The sequence below is a fragment of the Bombina bombina genome, chromosome 6, assembly GCF_027579735.1.
Source record: "Bombina bombina isolate aBomBom1 chromosome 6, aBomBom1.pri, whole genome shotgun sequence".
NCBI lineage: Eukaryota > Metazoa > Chordata > Amphibia > Anura > Bombinatoridae > Bombina > Bombina bombina.
Window position 1 is genome coordinate 346,139,319 of NC_069504.1, and position 19,037 is coordinate 346,158,355.

At 37.8% G+C, this 19,037-nt stretch overlaps 1 protein-coding gene across 1 annotated transcript in view; it reads left to right on the plus strand.

Moving 5' to 3' along the window:
- Positions 1–19,037, plus strand: part of LOC128665066 (sodium-coupled monocarboxylate transporter 1-like) — a 181,593-nt gene that overhangs the window by 32,606 nt on the left and 129,950 nt on the right. The window contains exons 4-5 of the mRNA XM_053719815.1: positions 6,833–6,900; positions 10,062–10,216. Coding sequence (XP_053575790.1) covers positions 6,833–6,900; positions 10,062–10,216 — 223 coding nt within the window. The remainder of the gene's footprint in view (positions 1–6,832; positions 6,901–10,061; positions 10,217–19,037) is intronic.

A 19,037-nucleotide genomic window follows, 5' to 3' on the forward strand; every position in this document is an offset into this window, starting at 1 on the left:
TAAAGTTGTTTTACTATATTTAATTAAACAATTTAGATTTTGAGGTGTTTAATGTCCCTTTAAGGTCCCATTTGTCTATGGAGTTTTCAGAGATTCTGTTTCATTATCTATATAATGTATTAGTACCAGTCCAACCATTGCTTGATATTTTACCCATTTTTTAACTTTGTCAAATGGACACCTGCATCCTAATGCACAACCCATGAAAAAAGAAGGAACAAAAGTGAGCTATTTATGTGTATTCTGTTTTGTCAGTACTTTACTGATTTGAAATCACAAAAATATTTTTTCTCTTTACCACCTCTTATCTCCCTTTTACAAAGCTCTTCTACAGAGTTTACATTTCAAAAGACAAAATAAAGGTAAAGGAGCTGTTTGGCAACAATTTAGGGCTAGATTACAAGTGGAAAGCTAATTTATCATGCACCCGTAAATGGGCAAATTCGCCCGTTTACAGGCGCACAATAAATAATCAGCCATTACAAGTGGCTGGTTATTACTACTGCGAGCTTGCGGTAGCAATTAACGATCCAAAAATAAAACAGAGGTCAGACCTCTGGTTATTTTTTAAAATATCCCCCAATTGCCCCCCAAATAAATGGTTCTGCGGTATGGGTGAAAAAGCAGCTTTAAGGCTCTTTTTCACTACCGCTGGTATTACGAATCTTGCAAGTATTTCTGTGCCGCACACTTTTTTGGCCGTAACGCAGCGTAACTACCGCAGCTTTCAAAAAGTCCTTTTTTAATGGGACTTCCATAGCGCCGGTATTACGAGTCTGCCTGGGAGGCCAAAAAGTGAGCGGTACAGCCTATAACTACAAAATCCGTAATGTAAACTGAAAGTAAGTAGTTATGGGTTTTGCGCTACAAAGCTGTAGCATAAAACTCATAACTAAAGTGTTACAAAGTACACTAACACCCATAAACTACCTATTAACCCCTAAACCGAGTCCCTCCCGCATCGCAAACACTAAAATAAAATGATTAACCCCTAATCTGCCACTCCGGACATCGCTGCCACTATAATAAACATATTAACCCCTAAACCGCTGCACTCCCACATCGTAAACACTAGTTAAATATTATTAACCCCTAATCTGCTGTCTCTAACATCGCCGCAACCTACATCACTGTTATTAACCCCTAATCTACCGCCCCCAACGTCGCAACCACTATACTAAAGTTATAAACCCCTAAACCTAACCCTAAGTCTAACCCTAACACCCCTACTTTAATATAATTAAAATAAATCTATTAAAAAAAATCCTATCATTAACTAAATAATTCCTATTTAAAACTAAATACTTACCTGTAAAATAAACCCTTATTTCACAGCTAAGTTTGTATTTATTTTAACTTGGTAGACTAGTTAGTAAATAGTTATTAACTATTTACTAGCTACCTAGTTAAAATAAATACACATTTACCTGTAAAATAAAACCTAACCTGTCTTACACCAACACCTAACCTTACACTACAATTAAATCAATTACATTAATTAAATCCAATTAACTACATTACAAAAAAAACAAAAAACTAAATTGCACAAAATAAAAAATAAATTATCAGATATTTAAACTAATTACACCTAATGTAATAGCCCTATCAAAATAAAAAAGCAAAGAAATCAGCTCTTTTACCTGTAAAAAAAAAAATACAAACAACCCCCCAACAGTAAAACCCACCACCCACACAACCAACCCCCCCAAATAAAATCCTAACTAAAAAACCTAAGCTCCCCATTGCCCTGAAAAGGGCATTTGTATGGGCATTGCCCTTAAGAGGGAATTTAGCTCTTTTTCCGCCCAAACCCTAATCAAAAAATAAAACCCACCCAATAAACCCTTAAAAAAAACCTAACACTAACCCCTGAAGATCCACTTACAGTTTTTGAAGACCCGACATCCATCCTCAACGAAGCCGGCAGAAGTCCTCAACGAAGCGGTGGAAGTCTTCATCCAAGCGGGCCGAAGTCTTCATCCAAGCTGGCAGAAGTCTTCATCCATTCGGCGTGGAGCGTGTCCATCTTCAAGACATCCGGCGAGGAGCATCTTCTTCTTACGACAGCTCTTCTCGAATGAAGGTTCCTTTAAGTGATGTCATCCAAGATGGTGTCCCTTGAATTCCCATTGGCTGATAGAATTCTGTCAGCCAATCTGAATTAAAGGTGAAACAATCCTATTGGCTGATGCAATTAGCCAATAGGATGGAACTCGCATTCTATTGGCTGATTGGAACAGCCAATAGAATGCAAGCTCAATTCTATTGGCTGATTGCATCCTATTGCATCAGCCAATAGGATTTTTTCACCTTTAATTCCAATTGGCTGATAGAATTATATCAGCCAATTGGAATTCAAGGGATGACATCTTGGATGGCGTCACTTAAAGGAACCTTCATTCGAGAAGAGCCATGGAAAGAAAAGGATGTCTTGAAGATTGAGCCGCTCCGCGCTGGATGGATGAAGATAGAAGATGCCGTCTGGATGAAGACTTCTGCCCGTCTGGAGGACCACTTCTTGCCCCTTGGATGAAGACTTCTCCCGGCTTCGTTGAGGACTTCTTGCCACTTGGATGAAGACTTCTCCCAGCTTCGTTGATGATGGATGTCGGGTATTCAAAAAATGTAAGTGGATCTTCGGAGGGTTAGTGTTAGGTTTTATTAAGGGTTTATTGGGTGGGTTTTATTTTTAGCTTAGGGTTTGGGCAGAAAAAGAGCTAAATGCCCTTTTAAGGGCAATGCCCATACAAATGCCCTGTTCAGGGCAATGGGGAGCTTAGGTTTTTTTAAGTTAGGATTTGATTTGGGGGGTTTAGTTGTGTGGGTGGTGGGTTTTAATGTTGGGGGTGTTTGTATTTTTTTTTACAGGTAAAAGAGCTGATTTCTTTGGGGCAATGCCCTGCAAAAGGCCCTTTTAAGGGCTATTGGCAGTTTAGTTTAGGCTAGGGTTTTTTTATTTTGGGGGGGCTTTTTTATTTTGATAGGGCTATTAGATTAGGTGTAATTAGTTTAAATAATTGATAATTTCTTTATTTTGTGTAATTTAGTGTTTGTTTGTTTTTGTAATTTAGTTAATTGTATTTAATTAATGCAATTTATTTAATTGTAGTGTAAGGTAAGGTGTTAGTGTAAGGCAGGTTAGGTTTTATTTTACAGGTAAATTTGTATTTATTTTAGCTAGGTAGCTAGTAAATAGTTAATAACTATGTACTAACTAGTCTACCTAGTTAAAATAAATACAAACTTGCCTGTGAAATAAAAATAAAACCTAAGCTAGATACAATGTAACTATTAGTTATATTGTAGCTAGCTTAGGGTTTATTTTACTGGTAAGTAATTTAGTTTTAAATAGGTATTATTTAGTTATTAATGGTAGGTTTTATTTACATTTATTTTAATTACATTAAAGTTAGTGGGTGTTAGGGTTAGACTTAGGGTAAGGGGTTAACTTTAGTATAGTGGCGGTGACATTGGGGGCGGAAGATTAGGAGTTAATAAATGTAGGTAGGTGGGGGAGATGTTAGGGGCGGCAGATTAGGAGTTAATAAGTGTAGATGGGTGGCGGTGACATTGGGTGCGGCAAATTAGAGGTTAATAAGTGTAGGTGGGTGGCGGCGACATTGGGTGCGGCAGATTAGGGGTTAATAAGTGTAGGTGGGTGGCAGCAACATTGGGTGCAGCCCAATTGGGTAGGTGGCGGCGATGTCGGGGGCGGCAGATTAGGGGTTAATAAGTATAATGTAGGCGTCGGTGATGTCGGGGGCAGCAGATTAAGGGTGTTTAGACTCGGGGTTCATGTTAGGGTGTTAGGTGTAAACATAAATTTAGTTTCCCCATAGGAATCAATGGGGCTGCGTTAGTGAGCTTTACGCTGCTTTATTGCAGGTGTTAGACTTTTTTTCAGCCGGCTCTCCCCATTGATGTCTATGGGGAAATCGTGCACGAGCACGTAAAACCAGCTAACCGCAGTGCTGGTATTGGAGTGCGGTATGGAGCTCAATTTTGCTTTACGCTGCAATATTGCCTGCTAACACCGGGTTTTTGCAAACCTGTAATACCAGCGCTGTAGGGAGGTGAGCAGTGACAATAACTTGCAAGTTAGTACCGAGCAGCTCTTACCGCAAAACTCGTAATCTAGCCGATTGTGTGTAGTGCCTTTAATAAAATAAAAAATATTAGCTTTTTTTTGTTTTAATCATAATTACATGAAGTACTTTTTAGTAGTTAAAGTGAGCGGTGGTGGATGTTAGAAAAAAATGGCACAGAATATTGCCTTTACATAGTGGTCCATGGGGACTCTGTTAAAACTGAAAATATACTGTATATGCTTATATACCTATATATTTATGTGTTAATATGTATATAGAAATATATATGTATATATTCATATTTATATATATTTAAATGGGCTGCCCATCACTGTGCGACTTACCCCCTTCACTGCGATAGGTTCTGTGCCGTGTATGACGGCGTGAGAGCGACGCTTCCATTGGAGCCTCTTGTGAGTGCAAAGCTTCCATGCAATGCGAAGTCGTGTTCGCATTGCACTTTACTTGTAATACCAGCGCAAATTTGCGTGCGCTGGTATAACTGTGTGCAGTGCAAATATCACTCCACTCATAATTTGGCCCTTAATACACTCCAGCAGGTATAATGATTCATTGGAACCACATGATTACAGTCTATTGGTGATTTGCTCCCGGATAAGATTTTTGCTTTCCAACAGAGGGGTCAATAACAATTTATCAGCTGAATACCGGCCGAACAGAGCATATATTATTTAACTTGTAATCTGGAACAATCATTTGTGATTGTGAATGCCAGTTCTAGAAGATGTGGTCGGATGTGGCTACTTTCTTCTAATAAAACCTAATGTCCCTTATTGTTCTTGATTTCTGATGTAAATCTCTCCAAATTGGAAAATGGTGCTTTCTTAATGAATGGTTGGAAAAAATGAAAAATACATACTGTTAATTATTAAAATGTAGTGTTTATTTTTTTAATAATTTAATTTATTTTATTTTATTGTAGTGTTTTAAGTTTTTAGTGTAAGCAGGTTAGGTTTTATTTTACAGGTAATTGTATTTATTTTAACTAGGTAGTTATTAAATAGTTAATAACTATTTACTAACTAGTCTACCTAGTAAAAATAAATACAAACTTAGCTGTGAAATAAAAATAAAACCTAAGATAGCTACAATATAACAATTAGTTATATTGTAGCTAGTTTAGGTTTTATTTTACAGGTAAGTATTTAGTTTTAAATAGGAATTATTTAGGTAATAATTGTAAGGTTTATTTAGATTAATTTTAATTATATTTAAGTTAGGGGGTGTTAGGGTTAGGGTTAGATTTAGGTTTAGGGTTACGTTAGGATAATTCTTAGGGTTAGGGGTTAATATATTTATTTAGTGTTAGTGATGTTAGAGGCCAGAGGTTTAGGGGTTAATAACTTTAGTATAGTAACAAGGACATTGGGGCGGCAGATTAGGGGTTAATAACTGTAATGTAGGTGGCGGAGATGTTAAGGGTGGCAGATTAGGGGTTAGTAAGTGTATTTAGGTGGCGGTGATGTTAGGGGCAGCAGATTAGGGGTTAATAACTGTATGTAGGTGGCGGCGATATCGGGAGTGGCAGATTAGGGTTAATAGTTTTATTTAGGTGGTGGCGATGTTAAGGTCAGCAGATTAGGGGTTAATAACATTATGTAGGTGGCGGCGATTTTGGGTGCGGCAGATTAGGGGTGTTTAGACGTGGTTTTTATGTTAGGTTTAAACATAACTTTTTCTTTCCCCATAGACATCAATGGGGCTGCGTTACAGAGCTTTTGTTTCCACGATCGCATGTGTTAGGCTTCTTTTTTCTCCCCATTGATGTCAATCGGCTAGATTACGAAATCGTGCACGAGCACATCAAAGCAGCGCTTGTATTTGGGTGCGGTATGGAGCTCAACGCCACCATATCGCCCGCACAAGCCTGCTTTTTTTAAACTTGTAATAGCAGCGCTATAGGGAGGTGAAATAACGCCGCTTTTGGGATGGTCGTTAATTTCCCTATAGCGCTGAAAACTCGTAATCTAGCTGAATGTAAATAATGATTTGCTTAAACATGGTACAAAAGGGTTAATTCAAAACAACGTGAATGTAAACATGAGAGGAGTGAAATGTCTATTATATATGTCAGTTTCCATTGGTTTCCAAATTTCAGTACGTAAAGGGACAGTCTACTCCAGAATTTTTATTGTTTTAAAAGACAGATAATTCCTTTATTACCCATTCCTCAGTTTTGCATAACCAACGCTGTTATATTAATACAATTTTTAGCTCTGTGATTACCTTGTATCTAAGCCTCTGCAAACTGCCCCCTTATTTCAGTTCTTTTGACAGACTTGCATTTTAGCCAATCAGTGCTGACTCATAAATAACTCCATGGGAGAGAGCACAATGTTATATATATAGCCCACATTAAATAAAGTTGTCTAGATTTGAAAAACTATCAAAATGCACTGAGATAAGAGGCTGCCTTCAAGGGCTTAGAAATTAGCATATGAGCCTAACTATGTTTAGCTTTCAACAAAGAATAACAAGAGAACAAAGCAAATTTGTTGATAAAGGTAAATTGGATAAGTTGCTTAAAATTACATGCCCTATCTGAATCATGCAAGTTTAATTTTGACTAGATTGTCCCTTTAACAACTGAAAAGTTTTAAAACACGTTTTTAGGAACTTTTTGATTTAAAAAATGTGTTATATTATAGAAATACTTTTTTTTGCTGCATGCCATATGTATTTTTAAGTATTTTTGTTTATATTTTGTTTATTTATATTTTCAGTTTCTGGATTCAATCTCTGGGGTGCTATGATTGCAACTGGACTAGTCTGTACTTTCTACTGCACACTGGTACGTTACAGAATATTAACATATTATATTATACAGAAAACAAAGAACACTAAGGGCTAGATTACGAGTGGAGCGCAATATTGTGCTAACACAAGCGTGATATTTGCGCTCCACTCAATAACACAAGCGTGATATTTGCGCTCCACTCAATAATACCAGATGGTATTACAAGTGCGTCACAAGAGAGGGCGCTTCCATATGCTCTAATGGGAGCCTCGTTTTAATGCCGACAGACACTGCAAACCACCTAGCGCAGCCCAGGGGTCAAATCGCGCAGGGTTGGGGAGCAATAAATAAATATATATGTATATGAATACATACATATATATTGATGTGTTTATATATGTATATATACATAGTAGCACACAAATATATATGTATATAAGCAAATACATACTGTATATATTTATAGAGAAAACACAGACCCGCATTCACCTCCATGTAAAGGCACTTAAGGTGTCATTTTTTTCTAACACCCCACATCTCCTCACTTTAACCCCTTATAACTGCTTTGTGCATTTTTTAAAAAAAAATTAAATAAGAAAGCTCATCTTTATTTTAAGAGTTTATGTACTTTATTTTGGGAGCAATTGGGACATATAGGTTTGACCTCTGATTAATTGTCCTAAGCGCAAAGTGAAACCCACAAGCTCACAGTCACATTAACCAGCCACTTGTAATAACTGTTTTTTTAACTTGCGCCTGTAAAAGGGCGAGTTTGTCCCTTTACGGGTGCACGTTAAGATATCCCTCCACTCGTAATCTGGCAATAAATTTGCTGTATTAAACTCACAGCCAGGTTCAATCTCTCTCCAGCTTCTGTAATAATTTCCTCATTTCTTATGCTATTCCATGAACTATTCATATTCATTAATATTTTCTCTATGCATAGGCTACTTAAAGGGAAACTGAACCCAAATGTTTTCTTTCGTGATTCAGATAGAGCATGCAATTTTAAGCAACTTTCTAATTGACTCCTATTATCAATTTTTCTTCGTTCACTTGCTATCTTTATTTGAAAAAGAAGGCATCTAAGCTTCCTTTTTGGTTCAGAACTATGGACAGCACTTTTTTTTATTGGTAGATGAATTTATCCACCAATCAGCAAGAATAACCCAGGTTATTCACCAAAAATGGGCTGGCATCTAAACTTACATTCTTGCATTTCAAATAAAGATACCAAGAGAATGAAGAAAATTTGATAATAGGAGTAAATTAGAAAGTTGCTTAAAATTGCATGTTCTGTCGGAATCACAAAAGACAAAATTTGGGTTTAGTGTCCCTTTAAGGGAAGTCAAAATTAAACTTTCATGGTAGAGCATACAATTTTAAAAAAAAAGTAATATTGCTAGATGGAGGATTTTTGCGCGCATCGGGTTGTGTTCATATAACAAGTTGAAGGTAAAAAGTTTGCGCACAAGCGCTAACCAAATGCACACAAAAGCATTCGAATATCGGGAATGTGACCATAGACTTTAATGGACTGCGTAAAGCAGAAAAGAAACCTAACACCAATACTTGCATGCAAACCCTATCGCATCTAACCAAGTGCGCTAACCCGACATGAGATATGAATATTTTACATTACAATGTTCTTTACATAGCAGTATGTGTTCTTTTGTTCTATTTATTCTTAAATACATATTTCTATATGTAGATATATACAGATATATAGGAATATCTATTTAAAAATACTTAGAACATATGTGAAGAACATAAGAATGTGAAATATTTACAGTAAATACACCGTTAAAAACACTTTATTAAATATAAATATATTTCATAAATATGATTTTTCATGTTCTCAGCTACTTGACTACAAAGGGATCCAATGCACTTATCTCTATATATGAATACATATTGTTATTATGATTATAACTGTACTTTTAAATGTAATTTTGATGTGTTTAGTGCAACTTTTTTCGAGTGTAACAGTTAACCAGAGCTCTAAAGTCACGCTACCCCGACACGTGCTAAATTCAATTGCGCTCAGGCAAACCCATTTACTTTCAACTTGTAATATGCACGCTACTTTTGACGTGCAAAAGACCCGCAATAAACCCCTCATCACTCCAGCGCAGAAGTTAGTGCACCACTCGTAATCTAGCCCTAGTTAATAGTAGCTGATGATTTTAGTCTCATGACAGATTCAGACAGAGGGGCCTATTTATCAAAGGTCTTGCGGACCTGATCCGACAGTGCGGATCAGGTCCGCAAGACCTCGCTGAATGCGGAGAGAAATACGCTCTCCGTATTCAGCATTGCACCAGCAGCTCACAATAGCTGCTGGTGCAACGCCGCCCCCTGCAGACTCGCAGCCAATGGGCAGCCAGCAGGGAGGTGTCAATCAACCCGATCGTACTCGATCAGGTTGAATTGTGGCGATTCCTGTCCCTGCTCAGAGCAGGCGGACAGGGTTATAGAGCAGCGGTCTTTAGACCGCTGCTTCATAACTGCTGTTACTGGCGAGTCTGAAGCTCCGGAGCTTGATAAATGGGCCTCAATGTCTGATAGATTCAGAAACCCCCTAATCAGACAGATTCAGAGACCTCTGACTGCCACTTATCATGGAATAACTAGATAAATTTGCTTAATTCTCTAGTTATTCTTTATTTAAGAGATATCTAAATAGGTAGCGTGCACATATCTGGAGCCTTACATGATAGGAAATGGTGCTGCCATCTAGTGCTCTTGCTAATGTATAACATTGTTGTAAAACTGCTGCCATTTAGTGCTGCAGACACGTGCACACTCCTGATCTTACCTTCCTGCATTTCAACAAAGGATAACAAAAAAACGTAATAGACGCAAATTGGAAAGTTGTTCTATCTGCATCATGAAAGAAAACATGTGGGTTTTATGTCCCTTTAACATCTAAATCCTTAGAGTTCCTGATCAATAAGGTTAAGTTGTATTTTACTAGAAAGTGTTTATGAAAGTATCAGAAGAGGTGCTGTTTGTTATCTGATCTCCTATAACAACTGGTGCACTTCTGATTTATAACTTAAACCTGCATAAATCATTCTAAAACAATGTGTGGCTGAAAATAAGCACATAGAAAGTGTTAGTAAGGATTCACAGGAACATATCATTATTTTATATCATTTGAAAACAATAGCTAAGATGTTCTCACTAATCAATGTACTTTTTTTTTTAATCAGGGTGGACTAAAGGCCGTGATCTGGACAGATGCATTCCAGATTGTAATTATGCTGGCAGGTTTTATTGCCGTTATTATACGAGGAGTTGTGGTTCAAGGTGGGATCCAAACTATTATTAATGATTCCTATTATGGTGGAAGATTAAACTTTTGGGAGTAAGTACTTAAACTATTTAGATTTGTTTTAATTGCAGGATCCATTATATTGTATATATGACCCATTTGCAAATAGTTTACGTAAGATTATCTACGTTGTGTGCAGCTTTTTGTATAACGTTATAGAATACAATTTATAGCTGATGTTCCAAGATGGTTGTTTACATGAGTTTATTTCTGGAGAAAGAAGACACTCAGCACACTGCCCCAACTTTATCTGCCACCTTTTTTGTGCTGAAATCCTTTGGCTTAAAGGACCAGTCAACACAGTAGATTTGCATAATCAACAAATGCAAGATAACAAGACAATGCAATAGCACTTACAGGCCCATTTATCAAACTCCGTATGGAGCTTGAAGGGCCGTGTTTCTGGCGAGTCTTCAGACTCGCCAGAAACACAACTTATAACACAACTTATAACTTATAACACTCCATAACCCTGTCCGCCTGCTGAGCAGGCGGACAGGAATCGCCGGAAATCAACCTGATTGAATACGATCGGGTTGATTGACACCTCCCTGCTGGCGGCCGATTGGCCGTGAGTCAGCAGGGGGCGGCGTTGCACCAGCAGCTCTTGTGAGCTGCTGGTGCAATGTTAAATGCGGAGAGCATATTGCTCTCCGCATTTAGCGAGGTCTTGCGGACCTGATCCGCAGTGTCGGATCAGGTCCCCAAGACCTTTGATAAATGGGGGCCTTAGTCTGAACTTTAAATGAGTAGTAGATTTTTTTTTCTGACAATTTTTAAAGTTGTGTCTTTTTCCACTCCCCGTGTACCATGTGACAGCCATCAGCCATTCACAAATGCATACACGCTTATCCTTGCACATGCTCAGTAGGAGCTGGTGACTCAAAAAGTTTAAATATAAAAAGACTGTGCACATTTAGTTAATGGAAGTAAATTGGAAAGTTGTTTAAAATGGCATGCTCTATCTGAATAATGAAAGTTTAATTTTGATTGAGTGTCCCTTTAAATCCTCCAGGAAAACTCCAACAAACTGTTAAATAAACTGCTTGTTCAAATGAATGCAAAGCTGAAATTGTATTTGTGACTGTTTTAAAAGTTCCATGCCAAGCGGGTTTCAAAACAGTGGTAATGTGATCCTAAAATGTATCACTAAATAATAATTAGAATGCTAAGCATTAATATGTTATTAACATTTTTAATCAAAAATATTGCAGGGACATCACATTAAAAAAAATCTATTATGTAAATAAAGAACTTACACCTAGATTACAAGTTTTGCGTTACGGTTTGAACGCTGAAAAAAATGACAATTTCAGCGTAAAAACCTAAACCTCTGGCCTCCCACATCACCACCACTAAATAACCGTATTAACCCCTAAACCGCCAGCCCCCCACATCACAAAAAACTAAATTAAACTATTAACCTCTAAGCCTAACAACCCCCTAACTTTAAATTAAAATGACAATATCCCTATCTTAAAATAAATAAAAACTTACCTGTTAGTTTAAGCTTAAGTTTTTTTAATTTAACAATTAACCCAACATAACTATTATACAAAAATTAAAAAAAAAACTACCAATTAAATAAAGTAAATTACACATAAAAAAACACTACTAATAAATCGCTGAAACCTTTAGGAAATACTACAACCATATTTACAAACTCTCACGCTCTAAAACACCCCCCAACAAACATGATATCATAGCTTATGTAGATTTGATATCAGTACCATCACTCACTGAACAACAAAAGCAGAACTTAGATTCACCGATCACAGCTCAAGAAATTATAAAAGCTATGTCAGACCTACCCTCTGGGAAAAGCCCTGGTCCGACGGCCTTACAAATAAATATTATAAATCATTTAAGGATTTGTTAGTTACCCCTCTCTTATCCCTATTTCAAACATTAGATGAGAAAGGACACCTCCCAGTGTTAATGAAAGAAGCACATATTTCAGTGATTCCCAAAATGGGGAAAGAACAAAACTCACCCCCCCCCCCCAATTTTAGGCCTATATCACTTCTGAACACAGATCTTAAAATCCTAGCCAAGATTATAGCATTGCGCATTAACCCGATCTTACCAACACTTATACACACTGATCAAACGGGGTTTGTGGAGGGGAGGGAGGCGAGAGAGAATACCATTAGGGCATTACAGCTGATGGAATTTGCCAAAACAAATAAAATTAAAACAGTCTTCTTGTGCACGGATGCCGAAAAGGCTTTTGACCGCCTCAATTGGGACTTTCTTTTTTCCACACTACCGAAATTTGGCTTTGGGAACACAATCATAAATAGAATTAGAGCATTATACCTCTCCCCAACCGCAAACGTTAGGATAAACGGACTTCTTTCAAACAAATTTAAAATAAGCAACGGGAAGAGACAGGGTTGCCCTCTCTCTCCCCTATTATTTGTCCTCAGCATTGAAATATTGGTAGCTCGTATTAGGAAAAATGAGCAAATAAAGGGGATCCCTCTAGGGGGAAATAATTATAAAGTGTCACTATATGCCGATGACGTCCTCTTGTCTCTCACCTCTCCATGGGCCTCTATTGCAGCAGTCACAAGCGAATTTGAAAAATTTGTCCTACTTCTCGATAAATTACACTAAATTTGAATTGATGAATATTAACCTCCCTAAAACTGACTTAGTCACACTTATGAGCCACAGCCCTTACAAATTACAAACCAAAGCACTGAAATATCTAGGAACCAACCTTACACCTAACAACAGATTACTCTTCCAACTAAATTATTCAAACCTACTCAACTCCACACAAACTGACTTAAGTTCTTGGTCAAAAAGGCCCTTTTCATGGTGGGGTAGGATTCAAACTTTAAAGATGACCACGCTACCCAGGATTTTATATATTATTCAGGCAGTACCCATTAAAATTCCCACCACATTCCTTTGTAGATGGCAAGGCATCTTGAATAGGTACGTTTGGGGTCCAATCAAACCAAGAGTTTGCAAAACTACACTATACAGACAACAAGGGGAAGGAGGTTTAGGCCCCCCATGCCTGGAAGTATATTATAAGGCGATTAGTCTCCAGAGAATACTTGATTGGCATAGGAACTCACTGACCAAAGTCTGGATAACGATAGACTCACACATTTTAGAAGTCCCGAATGCAGGAGTCCTATGTTGGCTACCTCAATCTTACAGAACTGAGACAAAAGGTGCGTACCCCCTGTACAGTAACGTTTTTGATAATTGGAACAAAATCATTAAAACCCACCCCCATATATCAACTTATAGATCCCCCATGTCACCTATGTCCCCAAACGCTGAGTTTTTAGGAGGATTGGATTATGCAGAGACTACTTCAGCACATCCAGAAATAGGATATACAATCCCTATACACAAACTATTGGACGGTAAAAGAGTGAAGCCACGACAGGACCTTACGCACTATTTGAACTGGGCATTCTCTAGATGGCTTAAAGGGACAGTCTAGGCCAAAATAAACTTTCCTGATTCAGATAGAGCATGCAATTTTAAACAGTTTTCCAATTTACTTTTATGACCAATTTTGCTTTGTTCTCTTGGTATTCTTAGTTGAAAGCTTAACCTAGGAGGTTCATATGCTAATTTCTTAGATCTTGAAGGCCACCTCTTTTCAGAATGCATTTTAACAGTTTTTCACCACTAGAGGGTGTTAGTTCACATATTTCATATAGATAACACTGTGCTCGTGCACGTGAAGTTATCTGGGAGCAGGCACTGATTGGCTAGACTGCAAGTCTGTCAAAAGAACTGAAATAAAGGGGCAGTTTGCAGAGGCTTAGATACAAGATAATCACAGAGGTTAAAAGTATATTATTATAACTGTGTTGGTTGTGCAAAACTGGGGAATGGGTAATAAAGGGATTATCTATCTTTTAAAACAATAACAATTCTGGTGTAGACTGTCCCTTTAGGTATGAACAATTGCTACACCTAATAGATACATCCGAACACAGATGGGACTGGACTAGACCCCCAACGCCCTTTGAATCACAATGTGCGTCACAAAATAAACTTAGGCACTCCTTATCACTAGCAAAATCCATCTTATTAGCTAACAGTGCAACAGATATGCCGACCTTCACACACAAATGGCATTTAGAACTGAAAACCGAATTAGACAGACAGACATGGAAATGCATTTTCCACTACACTAAATCCATATCCACCTCAACAAAGATGATAGAACTAAATTACAAAATCTTAATAAGGTGGTATCTCACACCTACTCAGTTAAAAAGTATATACACTAACACCTCAGACAAATGCTGGAGGGGCTGTGATCAAAAGGGAATGATGCTACACATGTGGTGGGATTGCCCTGTACTACGCACCTTTTGGCAACACACTGAATCCCTACTACAAACTCTATTCAACGTCTAATACAGTTCATCCATAACTCGGCCAAAATACTAATAGCCAGAAAGTGGAAAAACCCAATAGTCCCTACCTGGGCTGAGCTGATATCTCATGTTGATGATACACTTGTCCTGGAAGAGTACGGCTACTATAGAACCCAAAAACTGGATACATTTTTAGACATTAAATTCTATTGGGAATCCATTAGACCCACATTTATAGCACAAATTTGACTAGTTCCTGACAGTTCACAAGTAGGGTTCATGCCTCAGACCCATGACGACTCAACACAATAAAATGATGCAAAATATTTTGTAGATTGTACTGAATGGTTTTAGAAGTTAAAATGATAAGATCTTGTGACATCCTGAATCAATGAGACTGTATTGCAACAGATATGTTCTGTATTTTTTGTGACATTGTATTGTTTGTTGTAAATAACACTAATAAAAATGATTATTAAAAAAAAAACAAAAAAACACTACTAATAAAAATTTAAATCTAAAATTACAAAAAATAAAAAATACTAAAATTAAAAAAAAATAACACTAAATTACAAAAAAACACACTAAATTATCCAAAATAAAATCAATTACACCTAATCTAATAGCCCTATAAAACTAAAAAATAAAAAAGCCCCCCCCCAAATAAAAATAAAAACCTAGCCTACAATAAACTACCAATAGCCCTTAAAAGGGTCTTTTGTATGGCATTGCCCTAAAGAAATCAGCTCTTTTACCTGAAAAAATACAAAGACTCCCCAACAGTAAAACTCACCTCCCAACCAACCCCTCAAAATAAAAAAAACATAACTCTAACAAAATCCTAACCTACCCATTGCCCTGAAAAGGGCATATGTATGGGTATTGCCATTAATAGGGCATTTAGCTCTTTTGCATTGCCCTTAAAAAGGGCATTTAGCTCTTTAAAAAAAAGCCCAAACCCTAATATAACACCCAAAAAAACTTAAAAAAAAAACTAACACTAACCCCCGACGATCCACTTACAATTTCTGAAGTCTGGACATCCAGGTGGCAAGGTCTTTATCCATCCAGGCGGCGTCTATCTTTACTCAGGCGGCATCTTTTATCTTCATCTCGGTGGCGCAGAGCGGGTCAATCCTTCGCACGGAGCATCCTCTTCATAAGGTCGCCGCCATACACTTAATCTTCAATGCAGGGGAGCCTTTTCAAAATGGCGTCCCTTGCATTCCTATTGGCTGATTTGATTTTTGAAATTCAAATCAGCCAATAGGATGAGAGCTACTGAAATTCTATTGGCTTATTTGAATTTCAAATATCACATCGGCGACCGTATGAAGAGGACGCTCCGCACCGGATGTCTTGAGGGATGGACCCACTCCACCCCGGATGAAGAAAAAAAAAGATGAAGACCTCGCCACCTGGATGTCCGGACTTCAGAAACTGTAAGGGATCGTCGGGGGTTATTGTTAGGTTTTTTTTTAACTTTTTGTGGGTGTTGTTTTTTTTTAGATTAGGGTTTGGGCTTTTAAAAAAAGACCTAAATGCCCTTTTAAGGGCAATGCAAAAGAGCTAAATGCCCTTTTAAGGGCAATGCCCATACAAATGCCCTTTTCAGGGCAATGGGTAGCTTAGGTTTTTTTATTTTAGGGGGTTTGTTGGGTAGTGGGTTTTACTGTTGGGGGGTCTCTTTTCAGGTAAAAGAGCTAATTTCTTTAGAGCAATGCCCTACAAAAGGCCCTTTTAAGGGATATTGGTAGTTTATTGTAGGCTAGGGTTTTTTTATTTTGGGGGGCTTTTTATTTTTATAGGGCTATTAGATTAGGTGTAATTGTTTATATTTTGGATAATTTCGTTTGTTATTTTTTTGTAATTTAGTGTTTATTATTTTTTGTATTTTAGTATTTGCTATTTTTTGTAATTTTAGATTATTTTTTTTTTAATGTGTAATTTAGTTTATTTAATTGATAGTTTTTTTTAATTTTAGTATAATAGTTATGTTATATTTTTTTATTTCACAGGTAAGTTTATTTAGTTTAAGATAGGGATATTGTAATTTTAATTTAATGTTAGGGGGTTGTTAGGCTTAGGGGTTAATAGTTTAATATAGATTTTTACGAAGTGGGAGGCTGGCGGTTTAGGGGTTAATAGGTTTATTTAGTGGTGGTGATGTGGGAGGCCAGAGGTTTAGGGGTTAATTACTTTATTTAGTGGCGGCAATGTCGGGAGTGGCAGATTAGGGGTTAGTATCTTGATTTAGGTGTCGGCGATGTCGGGGGTGGCACATTTGGGGTGTTTAGACTTGGGATTTATGTTTATGTATGTTTAGTTTTTTTTTCTAACACCTTCTCCCCACTGATGTCTATGGGGAAAGCGCGCATGAGCACGTCAAAGCAGCCCTTGGATTTTGTGCGGTATGGAGCTCATCGCCACCATATATCACACGCACAAAGCGGCTTTTTAGAACTTTTGTGGCGTTTATTTCGCACCCTCTATAGCGCAAAACTTGTAATCTAGGTTTTCATTTTTTATTTTTGCAAGAAGCTTTTGACTTTTTTTTGGTTGCTTGCCTAGCATTTTAAAAAATCTAGGTATTTTTTTTTTTTTATTTTTACCTCTGGGAAGTGTTGGACAAATACAAGTTTTACACACAAAAAACAAACAAAAAAAGTATTTTAAAATTCATTTAAAGGGATAGTAAACACCAAAAATGTTATTGTTTAAAAAGATAGATAATCCCTTTATTTACCATTCCCCAGTTTTGCATAACCAACACTGTTATAGAAATATACTTTTTACCTCTGTAATTACCTTGTATCTAAGCTTCTGCTGACTGCCTCCTTATCTCAGATCTTTTGACAGACTTGCGTTTCAGGAAATTAGTGCTCACTCTTAAATAACACCACGTGTGTGAGCACAATGTTATTTATATGAACTACATGAAATTACGCCCTCTAGCTGTGAAAAAACTGTCAAATGCATTTAGATAAGAGACGGCCTTCAAGGGCTTAGAAATTAGCATATGAGCCTACCAAGGTTTAGCTTTCAACTAAGAATACCAAAAAAAAATAAAGCAAATTTGATGATAAAAGTAAATTAGAAAGTTGTTTAAAATGACATGCCCTGGGGGCGGAGCAAGCCTGGGTCCTGGACGGTCGCACTTCACCTCAGCTCTGCTGATACTATCAATAATACTATTCAATGTGACCGTCAGCCCATCACTAATACATTACAAGACTATCTCTACTCTCAGAAGAGAAGATAAGGAATACGGTGTCATTAAATAAACTCTTTGAGGAGGAGAAAACAACTGGATACTAGACCATTTAATACTTGGGCCTTCTAGAGGTTACAGCCCTGGATCCCACGTGGCAGACGGAGAACATGGCTCTCACCTGGGAGAGAAGTGTGCAACAATTACTGTCTAACCACTTCCAGAGGTTGGAGCATGAGTTAACCCTAGCCTTCACATCTATCCTTGGTAATACACCCCTGGGGGCGAACCAGCAACCTCTTTTGACACACAAGTTGTCTCAGTGCGCTCCTGGCGAGATTCAAGCTACCGCACGCGACCCTCCCCTTTCAGTTCAGATGCACTGCATAGATGAGCGGTCTCGCATGGTCAGACATGGGCACGCTATTGATCCTACGCTTCTGTGTGATACCCTGGCCCTCCGTGAGATGATCCGCAAGGGAACTCAACACCTGCAGGCCAGGCCCCATTGGGATGGGGGAGATGAGTTGCATACCCGCTTACCAGACGCGGAGAATAAGGTATGTGAAATTTCATTGTTATTTGAGCTGACCGACCCATCCCAGATCATACCTCCACATGTACTGACCGGAGACAAAGTTGTACTTACCGCTAAACCAGCGCTGATCCCGCCGCATGCAGAGTGGGTTGCTAATCCTGCAGGCTTGCCATGTACGCTGACCTTACCTACGGATCCCCATACACTGGTTATAGGGGACATCTCCTTGGAAAGGATCCTCTACAAAATGCTTGCAGCTCCTATTCTATGGCGTGCTGGTCCCAGCACATACAAAAGAGGTAATTTGCTACTGCCACAATACAAGCCATGGGATCTACTGACAGTGTGCCTTTCAGAGACCTTAAACTATTATGAAAAGGGCTAAGCACGGAGGATAAACAGAGGAATCTTGTGCCGCTGCCTCACTGAACTCTTTTGCTGTAGTTTTTTTTGAAGACTTTATAGCTATAGTTCACTGGTCTCTACAGCCGGCTCATATTAAATATTGGACACTAAGTATTGTCATTATGCTTTATCTGTATGTTTTACTATGTGTTTTATTTATGCATATATTTAATCACAGATGAGTGTTATCTACATCTCCTATCAGTGACCTAGGTACTAATGACGGTCATAGACCTGATCTAATATTCTTAGGCTGAACTTTCCGGTGCAGACACATACTATATTACCACTTCTCATATTTGTATCGCAACCAACTCCTAATGCTTCCACTGATGCTTT